The sequence below is a fragment of the Aquarana catesbeiana genome, linkage group LG03 (genome assembly GCF_042186555.1).
Source record: "Aquarana catesbeiana isolate 2022-GZ linkage group LG03, ASM4218655v1, whole genome shotgun sequence".
Lineage (NCBI taxonomy): Eukaryota > Metazoa > Chordata > Amphibia > Anura > Ranidae > Aquarana > Aquarana catesbeiana.
This window is the reverse complement of record NC_133326.1, coordinates 550,157,423-550,174,845: the sequence shown is the minus strand read 5'-3', so window position 1 is coordinate 550,174,845 and position 17,423 is coordinate 550,157,423. Positions and strand designations below refer to the sequence as shown.

At 42.1% G+C, this 17,423-nt stretch overlaps 1 protein-coding gene across 16 annotated transcripts in view; it reads left to right on the top strand.

Moving 5' to 3' along the window:
- The window catches only part of ERC1 (ELKS/RAB6-interacting/CAST family member 1), a 468,735-nt gene that overhangs the window by 243,419 nt on the left and 207,893 nt on the right, over positions 1-17,423 (top strand). For 9 of the 16 annotated variants that reach the window (XM_073621610.1, XM_073621618.1, XM_073621606.1 and 6 more), the window contains 4 exons: positions 7,515-7,652; positions 8,778-8,918; positions 10,466-10,606; positions 11,954-11,986. In XM_073621610.1, the coding sequence (XP_073477711.1) occupies positions 7,515-7,652; positions 8,778-8,918; positions 10,466-10,606; positions 11,954-11,986 (453 nt within the window). The remainder of the gene's footprint in view (positions 1-7,514; positions 7,653-8,777; positions 8,919-10,465; positions 10,607-11,953; positions 11,987-17,423) is intronic. The other 7 variants (XM_073621608.1, XM_073621605.1, XM_073621604.1 and 4 more) reach the window with 1 other exon arrangement.

Here is a 17,423-nt window from a genome sequence, read left to right as displayed (position 1 = left end):
GAGCGTTGTCATCCTGTTGCAGAAAATGTCTGAAAAAGGAACTTTATGGGAGGATCACCAGGGAATATTTTAATAAAAGCTGCAGATTTATCATTGAGAATATAACTTTTGAATTTACAGTAACATGTTGAATTTTGTATGAGATTTTAGTTTTTGGTTCACATCCATTTTAAATAAACTTCAGTATGGCTTCTATTGCAGTAGAATTGTATTATGGTTGTTGTAATTATATGTTTTAACTTTGGCCCCCTGTGATGAAGGGTCCCAGGTTTAGTATTGTTGCCTTGATCTTTAAAACTCTTCAGCATTGAATATGTTAAGGAATGAGTGGTCTCACCCTGCATGTGACCTTAGAGTCGCCACCAATCTGGCCTATTAAATGGCAAAAGAGATAAAGCCGGCCACAAACTCCTCAATTAACCCTTCTCCACTAGCCGAGAGGTGTTTTCAGACGTCAAACACGTCTCGTCTCCCGGGACTTCCTGCTCTGCCCTTTCTCCCTGAAAGGGCCCATTTTACGGCTGCAGGTATTTTTGGAACTCAGGTCTGTCCTGTGTGCGTAAGAGTCTTCCATGGGTCCTGTTGCGGCCAGAAGTTCTGATTAATTAAAGGGCAGTAAAACACCACCATAAACTGAGAGATGTGTTCATCCTTGTGGCCAGGCCAGGTCAGCCGCACTCTTGCGGTCATGTGCGGCTTTGCTTACCAGTCGGAGAGAGAAAACTGTAAAACTATTGTGAACTGTTATTGTGAACTGTGGGTTTGTGAACTGGGATACCAGTTAACTTGGATGGAAATAGATTGTGTTTTTATTAATCTTGGTTTTATCATTTTGATTTTTGTATATACACAGCATTGGTGCTTTTTTTAACTGTTTTACTCACCAAAATTTGACATAGTCTTTATCTTAGTCAGGCATAGGTGGGGACCCCTTCCAGTGTTAGCACGCCATAGTCAAGTAAGTGTAAAAAAAATTGGTGACGGGTTGGTTTTTAGTGGGCCTAAACCAGGGGTGTCCCTGTGGCCCAAGACCGCTATGAATGCAGACCAATGTAAAATCGTAAACTTACTTGAAAATGTAGATTACTGTACTTTTATAAGTTTTATTTTCCCAAGGAAAAATCTCCCTCTCTTCACAATCACACCTAATTCATATCATCAGTTTTCTGCAGCACCTATAGTTGTGAGCAGGTATTTTCAAGGATGATAAAAATACCAAAATTAACAAAAATAATGAATATGGAGCACTGGTTGTCCTATAAATCCACTAATTTGTAATTATCTTCTCCATATATAAAAAACAACTAATATGGAAGACTTACATAATCTTCTCCATATTTAAAAAACACCTCATATGGAAGACTTACATAATTATATAAACAAATAATATAAACAATACATTGGCCTCCTGTGCAAAAAATGATATACAGTATCTCACAAAAGTGAGTACACCCGTCACATTTTTGTAAATATTTTATTATATCTTTTCATGTGACAACACTGAAGAAATGACACTTTACTACAATGTAAAGTGGTGAGTGAACAGCGTGTATAATGTAAATTTGCTGTCCCCTCAAAAAACTCAACACACAGCCATTAATGTCTAACCCACCGGCAACAAAAGTGAGTACACCGCTAAGTGAAAATGTCCAAATTGGGCCCAAAGTGTCAATATTTTGTGTGGCCACCATTATTTTCCAGCACTGCCTTAACTCTCTTGGGCATGGAGTTCACCAGAGCTTCGCAGGTTGCTACTGGAGACCTCTTCCACTCCTCCATGACGACATCACGGAGCTGGTGGCTGTTAGAGACCTTGCGCTCCTCCACCTTCTGTTTGAGGATGCCCCACAGATGCTCAATAGGGTTTAGGTCTGGAGACATGCTTGGCCAGTCCATCACCTTTACCCTCAGCTTCTTTAGCAAGGCAGTAGTCATCTTGGAGGTAAGTTTGGGGTCGTTATCATGTTGGAATATTGCCCTGCAGCTCAGTCTCCAAAGGCAGAGGATCATGCTCTGCTTCAGTATGTCACAGTACATGTTGATATTCATGGTTCCCTCAATGAACTGTAGCTCCCCAGTGTCGGCAGCACTCATGCAGCCCCAGACCATGACACTCCCACCACCATGCTTGACTGTAGGCAAGACACACTTCGTTTTGTACTCCTCACCTGGTTGCTGCCGCACACGTTTAACACCATCTGAACCAAATAATTTTATCTTAGTCTCATCAGACCACAGGACATAGTTCCAGTAATCCATGTCCTTAGTCTGCTTGTCTTCAGCAAGCTTTCTTGTGCATCATCTTTAGAAGAGGCTTTCTTCTAGGACAACAGTCATGCAGACCAATTTTATGCAGTGTGTGGCATATGGCTTGAGCACTGACAGACTGACCCCCACCCCTTCAACCTCTGCAGCAATGCTGGAAGCACTCATATGTCTATTTCCCAATATGACGGTGAGCACGTGCACTCAATCTTTGGTCAACCGTGCTGGGGCCTGTTCTGAGTGGAACCTGTCCTGTTAAACCACTGTATGGTCTTGGCCACTATGCTGCAGCTCAGTTTCAGAGTCTTGGCAACCTTCTTATAGCCTAGGCTATCTTTATGTAGAGCAACAATTCTTTTTTTCAGATCCTCAGAGAGTTCTTTGCCATGAGTTGCTATTTTGAACTTCCAGTGACCAGTATGAGAGAGTGGGCGCAATAACACCAAATTTAACACACCTGCTCCCCATTCACACCTGAGACCTTGTAACACCAACAAGTCACATGACACCGGGGAGGGAAAATGGCTAATTGGGCCCAATTTGGACATTTTCACTTAGGGGTGTACTCACATTTGTTGCCAGCGACATTAATGACTGTGTGTTATTTTGAGAGGACAGCAAATGTACACTGTTGTACAAGCTGTATACACAGTACTTTACATTGCAGCAAAGTGTAATTTCTTCATTGTTGTCACATGAAAAGATATAATAAAATATTTACAAAAATGTGAGGGGTGTACTCACTTTTGTGACATACTGTATATAGTGGATCTAAAAATAAACGTAAAGTCCATATAACGACTTATACAGTCCACATTAGTGCTCCGTGCTGCAAATCAAATGTGCTCCAATCATGTATGAAGGTGACAAGTGCCATAGATCTTCGTTTGCCCTCTACACCCCTCCACACACTGTCCACTGTCACTCACCAGATATAGAGACTCAATTTGTTGTGGATCAGCTTGCGCTCAGGTTTAAGCCCTGCTAACTGGGCTGTAATATCTCCACTCCTCTCCTTCTTGGCTCCGTATCATTTTATTGCTTTGAGAAAAGAAATCAAACACAATCCATAGTATAACCCTGTTTTAATGCACTTAAGCTTACAGAACTAACTTAGAGGAGTAAAACTCGCATGCTATGCTGGCACCCAGCGATCTTGGCAGTGGTTAATTATGGCTGCTGTCTGCCCTTTCCTCACATGGATATCGGCGTGCATTCCAAATGGTGGGACTTGCTGGACCACAAACTCTCGCCTCTCTAGGTGTTTCGCCATCCTGACGTCAACTGGAAGCTGGGGACGTGATCTACTCATGGTACATAAGGGGCCCATGCAGACAACATCCCCAGCTTCTAGTTGATGCCTGGACTGCGAAATGCATAGAGGCAAGGATACGTGGTCCATCAAGTCATAATTGATTACGCAAGTTCCGTCGTTCGGAACGCACGCCGATATCCATGTGAGAGAGGGCGGACGGCGACCATAATTAACCACTGCTGGGTGCCGGCATAGGCATGGATAATTGTGAGTTTTATCCATATGTGTTATTTCTGTAAGAGCATTAAAACGGGGTTACGCTATGGACTGTGTTTGATTTATTTTCTTGGAAAAATATATTGATACAAAGCCAAGGAGGAGAGGAGTGGGGACATAACAGCCCAGTTAACAGGGATTAAACCTGGGCGCAAGCTGACCCACAACAAATTGGATCTTTATATCTGGTGAGTGAACGTGTGTGGGGGGGGTATAGAGGGCACACAAAGATCTATGGCATGCCTCCAATCATGCCTTCATGCATGATTGGAGCACATTTGAATTGCAGCATGGAGCACTAATGTGGACTGTAGAAGTTGTTATATGGACTTAATGTTAATTGTTGGATTCACTATATACGATATATAATTTTTTGCGCAGGAAAAGGAGGACAGTGTATTGTTTGTATATACATATTGTTATATAAGCAATAGTCGGAGATTATGTAAGTTTTCCATATTAGATGTTTTTTATATACGGAGAAGAGGATTACAAATTGGTGGATTTGTAGGGGACCTAGCGTCCACATTCATTAATTTTGTTGTTTGATTAAAGTGGTGGTTAGCAGCAGGGGTGTCCATGGTATTGGTTTTTCCAAGGCGCAGACATTTATATACATTTTTCACATTTTCAAGGATGAAGAACACAAAGTGCAAAATTAGAGCCAAAATATCTAATGAGAACCTTGAGAATTGATACTACATCTATGAAACCAGATATTGATGTGTTTATCAAAAACAGTATAAACAATCAGATTAGTGTTATGTTGCCCTTTTTTACTTTTATTATAAAATATATTTTTAAAAAATGAATTAATACTCAGACAAGTACATTATCTATGTCAGGGATAGTTGATGTGATCTGCCCCACTTTTTCTTCTCATCAGCTATCCTTATTATTGTGTATTTTATGTGTGGCCCAAGACATTTCCTTTTCTTCCAATGTGGCCTGGGAATGTTAAAAGGTTAGACACCCCTGGCCTAAACATTCAATGCATTAGGCGCTTGCCGACTGCCCGCCGTTTTACCCGAATCGTCGTAGCAGTACGGCGGCTGCCTTAAGGGGTATAGCGGGCACGCGCCGTGGTACTGAGGAGCCAACGCGATCACTCCTGACACGCGATCACTCCTGACACGCGATCACTCCTGACACGCGATCACTCCTGACACGCGATCACTCCTGACACGCGATCACTCCTGACACGCGATCACTCCTGACACGCGATCACTCCTGACACGCGATCACTCCTGACACGCGATCACTCCTGACACGCGATCACTCCTGACAAGCGATCACTCCTGACAGAGCCAGAACGAGGATGTGTGTGTAAACACACATCCACATTCTGACTGGGGAGAGGAAACAGATCGTGTGTTCCTAGTATATAGGAACACCGATCAGTCTCCTCCCCTAGGCAGTCCCATCCCCCTCACAGTTAGAACACACATGAGGCAACACAGTTAACCCTTTGATCACCCCCAGTATAAACCCCTTCCCTGCCAGTGACATTTATACAGAAATCAGTGGCTATTTTTAGCTCTGATCGCTGTATATATGTCAATGGTCCCAAAAAAGTGTCCGACTTGTCCGCCGCAATATCGTAGTCCCAATAAAAATCGCAGATCGCTGCCAATACTAGTAAAAAAATAATATAACAATAAAATGCCATAAATCTATCCCCTATTTTGTAGACTCTATAACTTTTGCTCAAACCAATCAATATACGCTTATTGAGAATATTTTTTTTTTTACCAAAAACATGTAAAAAAATTACATATCTGCCTAAACCGAGGAAAAAATGTGTTTAAAAAAAAAAAATTGGGGATATTTATTATAGCAAAAAGTAAAAAAATATTGTGTGTTTTTTTTTCAAAATTGTCAATCTTGTTTTGTTTATAGAGCAAAAAATAAAAACTGCAGAGATGATCAATTACCACCAAAAGAAAGCTCTATTTGTGGGGAAAAAAGGACGTTAATTTTGTTTGGGTACAGCATTGCACGACTGCGCAATTGTCAGTTAAATCGACGTAGTGCCGTATCACAAAAAATGGCCCAGTCAGGAAGGGGGTAAGTCCTTCCGGGGCTGAAGTGATTAAAAGAGAAGTATGGGATTTTTTTTTTTTTTTTTAATCATACTTACCTAGGTGGATGCGATGCTGCATCTGTCCCCTGCCGTCTCTAAGGCTGAGAACTGAGCGATCAAATACTGCCGATCATTCAGTTTTCCCTGATGCTCTGTGCAGCGACTGTGAGCCACCGCTCTCTGCTCTGCCCCTCCAGTGGAGCTCTGGGCTGCGGAGGGGCTCGATGGGATGCTGAGCCAGGTGCCGGTCCAGGCTCCTGTGTGGATCCTGACCATATGGTTGCAATCTTTCCCCAGCCTGGACCGGACCTGGGATGCTTTAGCACACTGTTGGTTTAAAATGGGTCACAGGAGTGCGGAACGAATTGCACTCCTGTGATCCGCAGGAGTACTACAGCCAAACAATCTTTTGCTGTACTTGTCCTTTAAATAACACTCTCCCCCACCAAATTCTCCCAATGGGTCATTAGGCATGAGTTGTGTTTCGGTAGAGACATTGATTGGTGACCACTGCCAAACAGGTAATTTTTTCTCACTTTGAAGAGATTTCCTTTGACTACCTGTGTCTCTGGAAAGGGAAATCTCACCAATGGGACACAAACAGTACAAAAACTGACAGGGAGTTCCTTTACGTACCATTCAGTATCATTTCCTAATTTGTCCAAAACTAAAACAAAAATTATGGTTTTCGATATACTTTAAAAAAAATAAGTATGTGAAATTAGATACTGGTTCTTGTTCTCTGCACTTTATGTGTAATTTACTATTACACTAAATGACGATTATGGTCAGATGTTTGTAGAAGTGAGCATCAAGATATTGCTGAAAGGTAGTAGTAGATAGCCAGCATGTTTTGGGGTTACAAGAGGCCCCTTGACTATGCTGAACTGGAAAAAGAAGCTTGAAATACAGACATTTGGGAATTATGGAGTATAGCAGCAGCTAAAGCAGTGACTGTTTTTGAAACTCCAGGTTTCAAGAATGTTTCTTCCCAGATTTTTGTTTCCAGTCCAACATTGTGAAGCCTTGCCAAAGGGACATCTTGGAACCCCCTAAAATGCGGTGACTGTTTTTTTTTTAGGCTGCTATTGTAATTTAATAAAGTTCATGTGGACTGTCACTAATATTTTGGCACTCTTTTCTACAAACTTTGAATTGTTACTCTCACTTGACTGAACCGTTTCTGTTGTTTTTGTGTAAAGGCTAAGCCCACCTTTACATGAAAATAAATAAATGGTAAATAAATGTGAATTTATTATTTTTTAAAACAGGAGCCTGGAAAGCATTGCACCTGCAATCAGCAGTTTTTTCTCTTGCACACACTGCCTCCAGCTCTGTTGCCTGTACTTATGTATAGACTACGGGCATGCTAATCAGCGCTTTCAAACTGCAAGTACGTCTGTCGCGGTGGCTGATGGTGCTTGTAGTTTATTCTTTTTCACTGGAAGCTGTGAGTAAATGATGTGGCTGTGTGGGCAGACCTCTGCACACGAGTGCGGGGAAAAGGACTCCTGCCCTATCATGGGGGTGGGGGTTATCAGGGGGAAAAGGTGCCGGAGCTGGAACATGTAACATCTTCCAAATGTGAACTTATCCTTTAAATCGTGTCTCACTTTCTGCTCTTTCCTCTTCTAGATTGAGAACCTGCAAGAGCAGTTAAGGGACAAGGAGAAGCAGCTGGGCAGCCTGAAGGAGAGAGTGAAATCTCTACAGGCAGATACCACCAACACAGACACTGCACTTACTACCCTGGAGGAGGCGCTGGCGGAGAAGGTGAGAGCCCCATCACACCACAGCTGTTAATGTACATGGATTAAGGGGACTGTACAACCTGTATTAATTGTTTTGTCTGGGTTGATGCTAGGAGGTTGAAAAAACTGTCATGATAAAAATATGCTTTGCTGACAGGCACTTAAAGTGGTTGTAAACTTCAGACCTGAAATATGAACAAAGCATATCCCTCTATAATGTGTATTTTGTTTTAAATAAGAGCACCAAGTGTCATTTCTGCCTGATGCTTTATTCCCCCGCTAACAGCATGAGTCACTTCTGACAAGTTTTTCTAACACCGAGAGAAAAATGGTGACAAGGGAGGGATCTCCAGCTGATTGACCTCCTCAGCTCTCTTCCTGTATGTTGGTTGAAGGGGGGGGGGGTCTTTTCCCTCCAATCAGCTCTCAGAGCTCTCCTCACTGAGCTCTGCAGAGTATAACTTCGCCCCCTATTTTCTGAACGTGCAGACAAGCTTTATAAATTCTGGACTTTGAAGGGATTTTTTTTTAATCTCTTTTGTATCACCTGAAAATAATCACTTCACTGGGTATATGTAGGGGGGGGGTGAATCACAACCACTTTAAAGTCCAGTTGAGGTTTCAGGCTAAATGCTTTTTGCAGGGAAAATCTGGCAGCTCTGTGTCTGACAGTTATTTTTCTTTGTAAAGCATCCTCGGAGAGTAGAAAATCCTGTGCTCTGCTCTCTGCTACTGAGTGGAGCCCTTTCTTTCTATGTGGAAGCAATGGTCTCTCTACAGCAGTCTGATGCGCCTACATATTCACAGCTAGAGTTCTCCCACCAGTCAAGAACTTGAGCTTTGCTGATAGGAGAGCTCTAGCTCTAATATACAGAGGGAGTATGAGGCCGCTGCAGAAAGACTGCTGCTAGCACACAAAAGATTAGCAGAAGACAAGCTATTTTACTGTAGCTGTGTCTACTTTACCAGCTATCCAAATGGTAACCATGTGAACCCTTACTGTTCTTTTGCATCTGAAATCAATTGACTTTGTTTTATATTGGAGTTTAGTTGGGCATCACCTTAGGATAAGGTAACAAATTTGGGTGGACTGACCCTTTAATCTTGCTTTCTAATTAAAAGAATGCGCTTCTTGTTTGTTCCCCAGGAGAGAATTATTGAGCGTCTGAAGGAACAGCGGGACCGCGACGAACGTGAAAAGCAGGAAGAGAATGAGTCTTGCAAGAAGGAGCTGAAGGAGCTTAAAGAGAAAGTTAGCCAATTACAGGGAGATCTGTCTGAGAAAGAGGTAGGAAGGCCAGTCTGTCCATTCATCCGTGAACCAGATCTCATAGCCAGGGGATTTTCTAAACATCTGATCAAAGAAAACAACTCTTGATAGAGATATATATATATATATATATATATATATATATATATATATATATATATATATATATTGATTGCAATCTGTGTTTTTGATTAGTTGGAATTTTTCAATTTGATATAATAGACTATCAAACAGAGGAGGCACCATTTTTCCTACTTTGTAAGGCAGAACTTTAAAGCTTTATTAAACCAAAAACCAACAACATATGATAATGCATGATCTGTCTGTGTTCACTGTGCTGGATACTATCCTCCAAGTAATTGTTTCTTAAAAGAGAGCCCTAGACAGTGCTGAAATAAAACCTTGCTGCAGTATTCACCCCCCCCCTTCAACTGCCATGTCATATGTTGAATGAGGCCAAGATCATATATTGTCTGCAGGATGTCACCCCCCCCCCCATTAAGGAAATGTCACCACTGCACCCTGTACTCATAGTGTAATGATGGCGGTCGTCACCTCAATGCCGCTTTCTGCATCATTGAGGACCACCCACTGCTGGCAGAAGTTCTTAAAGCGGAGTTCCACCCAAAAGTGGAACTTCCACTCATTTGTCTCCCCTCCCCGCCCTCCCTCTGGTGCCACATTTGGCACCTTTTGAGGGGAGCGGATACCTTTGACAGGTATCCTGTCCCCACTTCCACGGCAAATTATGCCAGCAGCTCGGCTCCCTCCTCCTCCTCCCCCCGCCGCCAGGCCAGTAGCAGAGAGGAGCGGTGCCTCACACATGCGCAGTAGGGTTTCCCGACGTGAAGTCGTAAGGCTACACTGCTGGGTTCCCTTATCCGCAAATTGCGGCGGCAGCACCTGACAGCTGATGGAAACATCAGCTACAGTGCCGACACCGCTGGACTCCAGGACAGGTAAGTGTCCTATTGTTAAAAGTCAGCAGCTGCAGTATGTGTAGCTGCTGGCTTTTAATTTTTGCAGGAATGGGCGGACCTCTGCTTTAGGAAGAGGACTCTGGGTGTCATGTGGCAGACTTAAATAAGTGGTGGGGACATAGAGCTAAATTTAAAATTGGGCCTTAAGGTATACACCACCCTGCCTATTTTAATAGTGAAGAATGAGCAACTGACTGATGAGGTCATCTTTTTGCTCTTTTCTCCTATCAGGATATTCTTGTTAATGTATTTTCATACAGTGCATCAAATGGATACCAGAGCTGCCTCTCTCTTTCTCCGACTTACTGCTGCTTTATAGGGGAAATTATAGAGGCTGATAATGAGTCAGAAACAGGTACTTAGATCAGTTGCATTGAAAAAAAGTTAACTTTAGAATACAAAGCTGCATTGGTTTGTGTCTTATATTTCCTTGCATTGTAGCCTTAAAAACAGCATTTCTTTTTCTTGCAAAAAATTGTTTTTTTTTCTCAGATCACATTGGGCATCTGTTCTGGGATTAGTAAATGAAAATATTACCAGGTAAAGTTGATCTCTAACATATTGGTGTTACTGTATTCTCTGCAGTCCTCACTTCTTGACCTTAAGGAGCATGCCTCTACCCTAGCCTCCTCTGGCCTTAAGAAGGATTCTAGATTGAAGAGCCTGGAGATTGCTCTGGAGCAGAGGAAGGAGGAATGTTTGAAGCTGGAGAACCAAATGAGGAAGGTGAGACACTTCTGCTAAGTTCTGGATACTTCCCCACCATGCCAGCCAATCACAATATACTATTCCCTCCCCACCATACAGAGATGTGATCCAATCACTGGGCTGTGTACCCCTCTGCCTCCCAACCAATTGCAAAGCTAATTATTCGTTTATAAGTTGGTCTGTTAGTCCTATTTCAGGATTTTATTACCCCAGTTCAGATTATAGGCACAGGTTTTAGTATCGATGCATATGGTTTTTATAATAAAAATGACTTTTCTATCAACTAAAAAATGATCTTCATACAATTGTGTATTACAGTCATAATTTGCTTCCCTTAAAGCTGAACTATAGGTTCCAGGCACTATTTTTTATTTTTTTAATTGTTTCCCCTATTCACAGTAGACCCTCACATCTATTTTCTAAATCTATGCTGCAGTGTGCAGAAACACCTTATTTTATTACCTGTTCCATAATAGTAAAACTCTTACTTTAGCCTGAGCACCACATTCAGCTTCACTGAAATTCATGTGCACATGAACTTCAGTTCATGTGGACTCCGGTGACATGGGTGGACAGCTTAATGACAGAACCACCCACTAGCTTTTGTCACTGCCAGTTTGCTGCCAAATGCATGATCAGGACAGGGCAATTGTGTGAGATTTTCACGAATGATCCACCCACTTTGATGATTTAAGAATGGCAGCTCAGCCCTTTAGGACCACAAAAGGGAAGATACACAACCGGTCGCTATGCAATATAGAAAGAACAAAGGTAGCAAGTCATGAGAACTGGAAAAGCATTTTTTATGACCTATTGAGGGACATATTGGTGGTATAAGTGTATAAGACAAACTACAGATATTAAGAACTTGGTACATTCCTAGTTGAAGGTAAGGCTATGGCTTTACATATAGAGACCTTTCAAACTGACTTTAGTTAAGCGTTAAAAAGACACAATTACCTGTCACCTGATAATGAGTGGAGAGATAGTGCCTCCTGGAAGCCCACCCAACAGTATAGTGCATTTACAAATTCACACTCCCTCATCACCAGAGAAAACTGCATATATTTAAGCATATCAGTCATATTAACATACACGTCAAGCATAGATCTTACACATGTAATGTATCTGTGAGTGTTATCAGTTGTTAAGGTACCAAGGTCAACTACCCTTTAAATCCGAGGCTTCATTCCTGAACTACAGCAATGCTCCTTTCAGACAATGAGTGCTGTACTGATCATAACACAGCCCAACAGATCCTAATTTGTCCTATTACCTTCTAGATTTTGCTTTGTTTTGTTTTTTTTATTGCCCAATCTCCTTATTTTCTCTCTGACCTCACCATGTTTCTTGTCCCTGTCTCAGCATTCTGATGGGTTACCACACTCTGGGAAAGCAGTAAGTTCCTCTGCATGGGCACCCCCATATTCCTGCCATTGTCACCTTCGCATGATCTACCCCACCATTCCCCACCTTCCATTTGTTCTGGAATGTGTTTCAGTCATATATGCTGTTTATGAATTTAAAAGGACACTTACTTTTACTTTTTACCTCCATTTCCATAGTAAATAACCTCTAATATAAAAATAGAAAAAAGGATAAAGCGGACGTAAAGGTTGGCACAACATTATGTGAAAGTTGAACTCCAGCCTGCCATTTAGTTTTGCACACGTTTATTTCATTATGAAGGAAGATGTCCCTGTGACCGCACATCCATATCATCCCTAGGTATGGTGGTAAGTGGCAAACTCAGCCTGGACTCCGGTCGTGGGGTGTGGCCTGACTGGAGTCCAGGCTGAGGTTGCCACTTACCACCATACCTAGGGATGATATGGATGTGCGGTCACAGGGACATCTTCCTTCATACTGAGATATCTTGGGAGCCAAGATGGGCTCCCTCCTGACCAGCACTCCCTGTGCTGGTGGTATAGGATTGATCTCTTGTGTACAGGTTTTTTCCTGTACTGAAATGACTTACTCTCACTTCACTGCACACCACGAGCTTCTCACAATGTGCAGATAAAGATCCGAAACAGAGCATACTGGATAGTGCAGATAAACCACTTTAATAGCGATCAATTAAAATTGCACTTACATATAAGTGACTTAATCAAAGCATATTGCCAAAAACAGCTTAGCCTGGGGGAATACCATTACCCGAATATCTCATATAAAAGCTCACAGTACATCTTGTCCACTTTGATAAAGGGGGCATTGATGCCGAAACATTTGTTTAGTGGTGGTTCTACATCACTCTATAAATAGATGCAGTCCCCTGTTCATGTTCTAGTATGGGACGCTTCTGCAATCTCTCTCATCATGACCACTTGCCGACCACCTAACTGGGAATGTACGTCATGATTTTGACGTTAAATACCGTTGTTATGGCAGCAGCTAGCTGCCATAACTAACCCTGGTAATGTCTTTTTCCTTAGGCGGCTGGCTTTTAGATAAAAGTGATCCCAGAGGCAGATTCACTGTGAGTTCACTTTTATAGGCGGCGGGACAAGTACCTTCCCTCTCCTGCTTCTTCCCGGTCCATTCCAAGCTTACCAGAGCCGCCAGGAGGCTTGGAACCGATCCGATGCGGGCGATGGCTAGGCAGGAAGTCGAGTGAGGGCAAGATAACCCCCACTTGGGTCTATGCCCATGGAGAACCGTAGTAACCTCCAACGTCACTGTTCTCAGGCTTAAAGACATGATTTTTTTGTTTTTGTTTTTTAAAGTCAAAGTGTCAAAAAAAATTTTTCCCATTAAGGGTAAATGAGAGATCTGGAGTCTTTTTGACCCAGATCTCTTAATAAAGAGGACCTGTCATGCTTATGTTTATTACAAGGGATGTTTACATTCCTTGTAATAGGAATAAAAGTGATTAAAAAAAAAAAGGACAGAGTAAAAATAAAAAGTAAATTAAAAAATCTAAAGCAATAAGAAAAAAATGTTTTTTAAAGCGCCCCATCCCTCCGTGCTTGCTCGCAGAAGTGAACGCATACGCAATTCGCACCTGCGTATGCAAACTGTGTTGAAACCACACATGTGAGGTATCGCCGCGATCGTTAGAGCGAGAGAAATAATTCTAGCACAGGACCTTCTCTGTAAATCTAAATAGGTAACCTGTAAAATATTTTAAAGTGTCGCCTATGGAGATTTTTAAGTACCGTAGTTTTTCACCATTCCACAAGCATGCACAATTTTAAAGCATGACATGTTGGGTATCTATTTACTCGCTGTAACATCATTTTTCACATTATACAAAAAATTGGAGTAACGATCGTGTTTTTTTGTTTTTTTTTCTAGGGTGTAGCTAAAAAACAATATATATTGTTTGGGGTTTTAAGTAATTTTATAGCAAAAAATACAGATTTTTACTTGTAAACAACAAATGTCAGAAAAAGGCCTGGTCTTTAAGTAGTTAAACTGGGAAAGCAAGAAGCGGCACAAGTTGCCAGTCCGTTGTGCTTATGTGCTAACAAGGTGCATAGTGATTGGAGGAAAGAGGAGAGGGATGCAGAGATGAGCCCACCAGTCTGTTGCTTCTACTTTTCTTTTCCAGCCATAGGCTAGGGAAGGGACAAAACCTGTAAGTGTTACTGAACTGCAACAGAGAAAAATCATGTCTCCTGCCCAACAAGGCAGGGTTTTGCTTTGTGGCAGAGCTATGTTAATCTCAGGACTAGATGGACAGAGATACAAATATTTGTACATATATGTACTTTATCTATGTATTTGGATGTCTGCCTGGAGTTTAGCTTCAAAACAAACCTGTAAATATCTATTAGTCTATTTTTTTTGGATAGTTATTGTATCCTTCTGGTCCATGGCAATAGGTACATGGTATCTAGATGTATCAGCATTCAGCAGCGTTTTTAGGCAAAGCTGCTAACTGGCTGCCTTTTCCAGAATGCCCGCTGCCCAGGATCCTCTGGTAGATACTACATGAGGAGGGTTGATGAGCTGGGGCTCATCAGAGGTATCCTAAAACAGTGGTTCTCAAACTCACTCCTCAAGTACCCCCCAACTGGCGATGTTTTCAGGTTTTCCTTTACTTTGCACAGCTGCTTTAACTCAATATCAATGACATGGTATTGGTAGGAGATATTTTATCTAAAAGACGTTCCCAAAACATGGCCCGTTGGGGATACTTGAGGACTGAGGTTGAGAACCACTGCCCTAGAACACCATACCTTTGTGGAACATGTAATTAGTATTTACCTGTAGCGGAGAAAATGTAAATTAAAAGTGCTGCTTTGGAGCTGAACTCCAACCTTCCCTTCAGTCTTGCACAGTTGTACAGGCTCCTCTCCTCTACAAAAATGACTTCCTCTTATTTCAATGTACATTATGAGCATCTCACAATGTGCATTGGAAGCTCCAGCAAGTTAGATAGAACCTGCTTCATTCCTTGCTGGAAGGCTGGCTGTCCTTGGCCCTTTTCTTTCATTCATTAGTTTTCAGTTGTTTGAGCATCAAATGTGGGCTTTCTGTAGGGTGGTCTGCATGCCTAGAAATGTCTACTTTTTCAGACTGACATGCACCCATCAAACATTTTGGTATTTGCATATCCCCTCCCAAGAGCCAGACCTCTACTTGCATCACGGCTGAGGGCTCTTGACAGGAGTACTGAGGTAGGGTGCTGTGATGTTTTCAGAAAGCTGTATACAGCACACTGCTGGACCCTCCCACCAGCCATGATCTGTCTGCAATGCATAGAAAAGCACAGAGACCAACCATGACATCACTAGGTCTAAAAGAAGCTATAATATAATGAAAATAAAAGAGATTGTATTTAAAATTTTCATTAGCATGTTAATAGGGTGGTAACCAGGCATGGCAGAATATAAGCAGATTAAACTTCAACCTTCAATTTTATGCCTATCCCATTTTTTTTTCTTGAGCTTTACATTGCATGACTTTCATCTGGTTCCTGATGAACAAGCCGTAAATCAGTTAGTGGGTGACCCTGTCGCCCTCTTCCTGGTTAATATGCTTCAATTGAAAAATGAAGAGTCGAGCATAACATTTTCTGTCAAACAGTGGCTGCATCCAGTAACATGCAATCTCTGTTCAGGTATTTTGCCCTCGGGGACAGCTGTCAAAATACAATAGATTTGTCTTTCCATGCTATATAATGTGGCTGAATGACTCTGGTTGATTTTATTTTGTTCAGCCTGTAAACTGAGCAAGAAAAATCTATAGGTATATAGCCATCCTAATAATTGGCTGGTGTGGGGAAGTGTTAGAAACCCTGTTCGGCTTTTACTGCTATCCAGGGCTTCCTTTGAGAGACTAACCATCACTTGTATTGCGTATACGCAGCCTACATATCCTCTGTCTAGCTGGTTGGCTCTGTACATGCCTCCTGGCCTGGCAATTTATGATGGCACTAGCAATGAATGCTGTGACCCCCACCCCCCCACCCCAGCTGGGTGTTTTTATTTATATTGTGAGTGTTGTGGTGCTTTTCACTCTCCCCCCTTCTTGTTCCTCTTCTGGTCAGGTGACCTGGACTGTCCTGTCACGAGTCCAATGTTGTTTTTGCCTCCCCGTCTTGTACTGTTGATGTGACCTGGTACTGGCAGCCATTGACAGAGCTCCAGTGTGATGTGGGTAGCAGGGCCATGCTGGGTGAAATGGCAGCATTGCCTCATATAAATAAACAGTTGCTAATTATTGTCCACAGCGGTAGCCAGAAATGGGTGCCAGGGAAGGTGGAGAGGTGGGGGTTGGGGGCACCAGCAGCTGTTCATTGGACTTTGCCAGTGGCCTTTCAGGAAAATGCAGAATTTCAGCCTTTCTGGGAAATTCCTCATTCAGGCACAGTTATTTATATCTCATTCAACCAAGAACCAATTTCATGATGTGAATTATGTTATTGGGATGTTCCTGACATTACAAACATGGAGTAGCTTGTTCATTACACATATTGGCTTAGCTTCCTCCTTAATTTTACCAGGTGATTGCTTTTGACTGCTCCTCAAGCTATGTTTTCATCATTCTAATTCCTCTAAACTAGCTGCTCATGACCACCACAGCAAGGTCCTTGTTCTTTGCACTGCATTAAGTGCGGAAAGGTGCGCTGGTTAGGCTTGGAGCGCCACTCAGAGCAGAGAGAAAACCAATTCCTCTGGTCCTCAGACATAGGGGTGCTGGCATAAGTATTCACTCATTCCCCGGTAATCGATTCATTGTGTGCAAGATTTGTGCTGAGAGTGAGAATTTAAGCAGGGGGGCGGATTTGTACTGGGAGAAGGGGGAATTTGAGCTTAGGGTAAGCATGCAGATTAGTGCTCATTGTTTTTGTGGGGGGACTTCTGCTGACACATAATGCTCATACATCGGGGGGGGGGGGGCACAGTTTGGCACATGTTTGCCCTGGGCTCTAGATGACCTTATCCCGCCACTGTAGTTAATTAGCATATTATAAGCTCCTCCCAGCCTCAGAAGCTGACAAATCCATATTAGGTTACATAAGGAAATTTAATCAGCTGTTATAAACAATTGTTTAGACTGGAGTTCTTCTTTAGTTGAAGTGTATGTTTAGCCAAAAAAGTTTTGTTAGTTTTGAATGGCATGAAAAAAGGAATATAACCCCTGTTGGGTGTTTACTTCCTGTCTCATAAACAATGCCAACAGGACAGAAAATGAGGGTAAATCTCTCTAACTGAACCCCAGATAGTACTAAAAACCCAGTTGAGTATTTTAAAGCTCACCTTACAGTTTGCAGTCTGACTGTACAATCTTTGTAAAATTAACATTAGATTTACTAATACTACAGAATACGAGAACCTATCTGAACTATCAAATCAGTATTTATTTAATATGTGTGTGAAAGAGA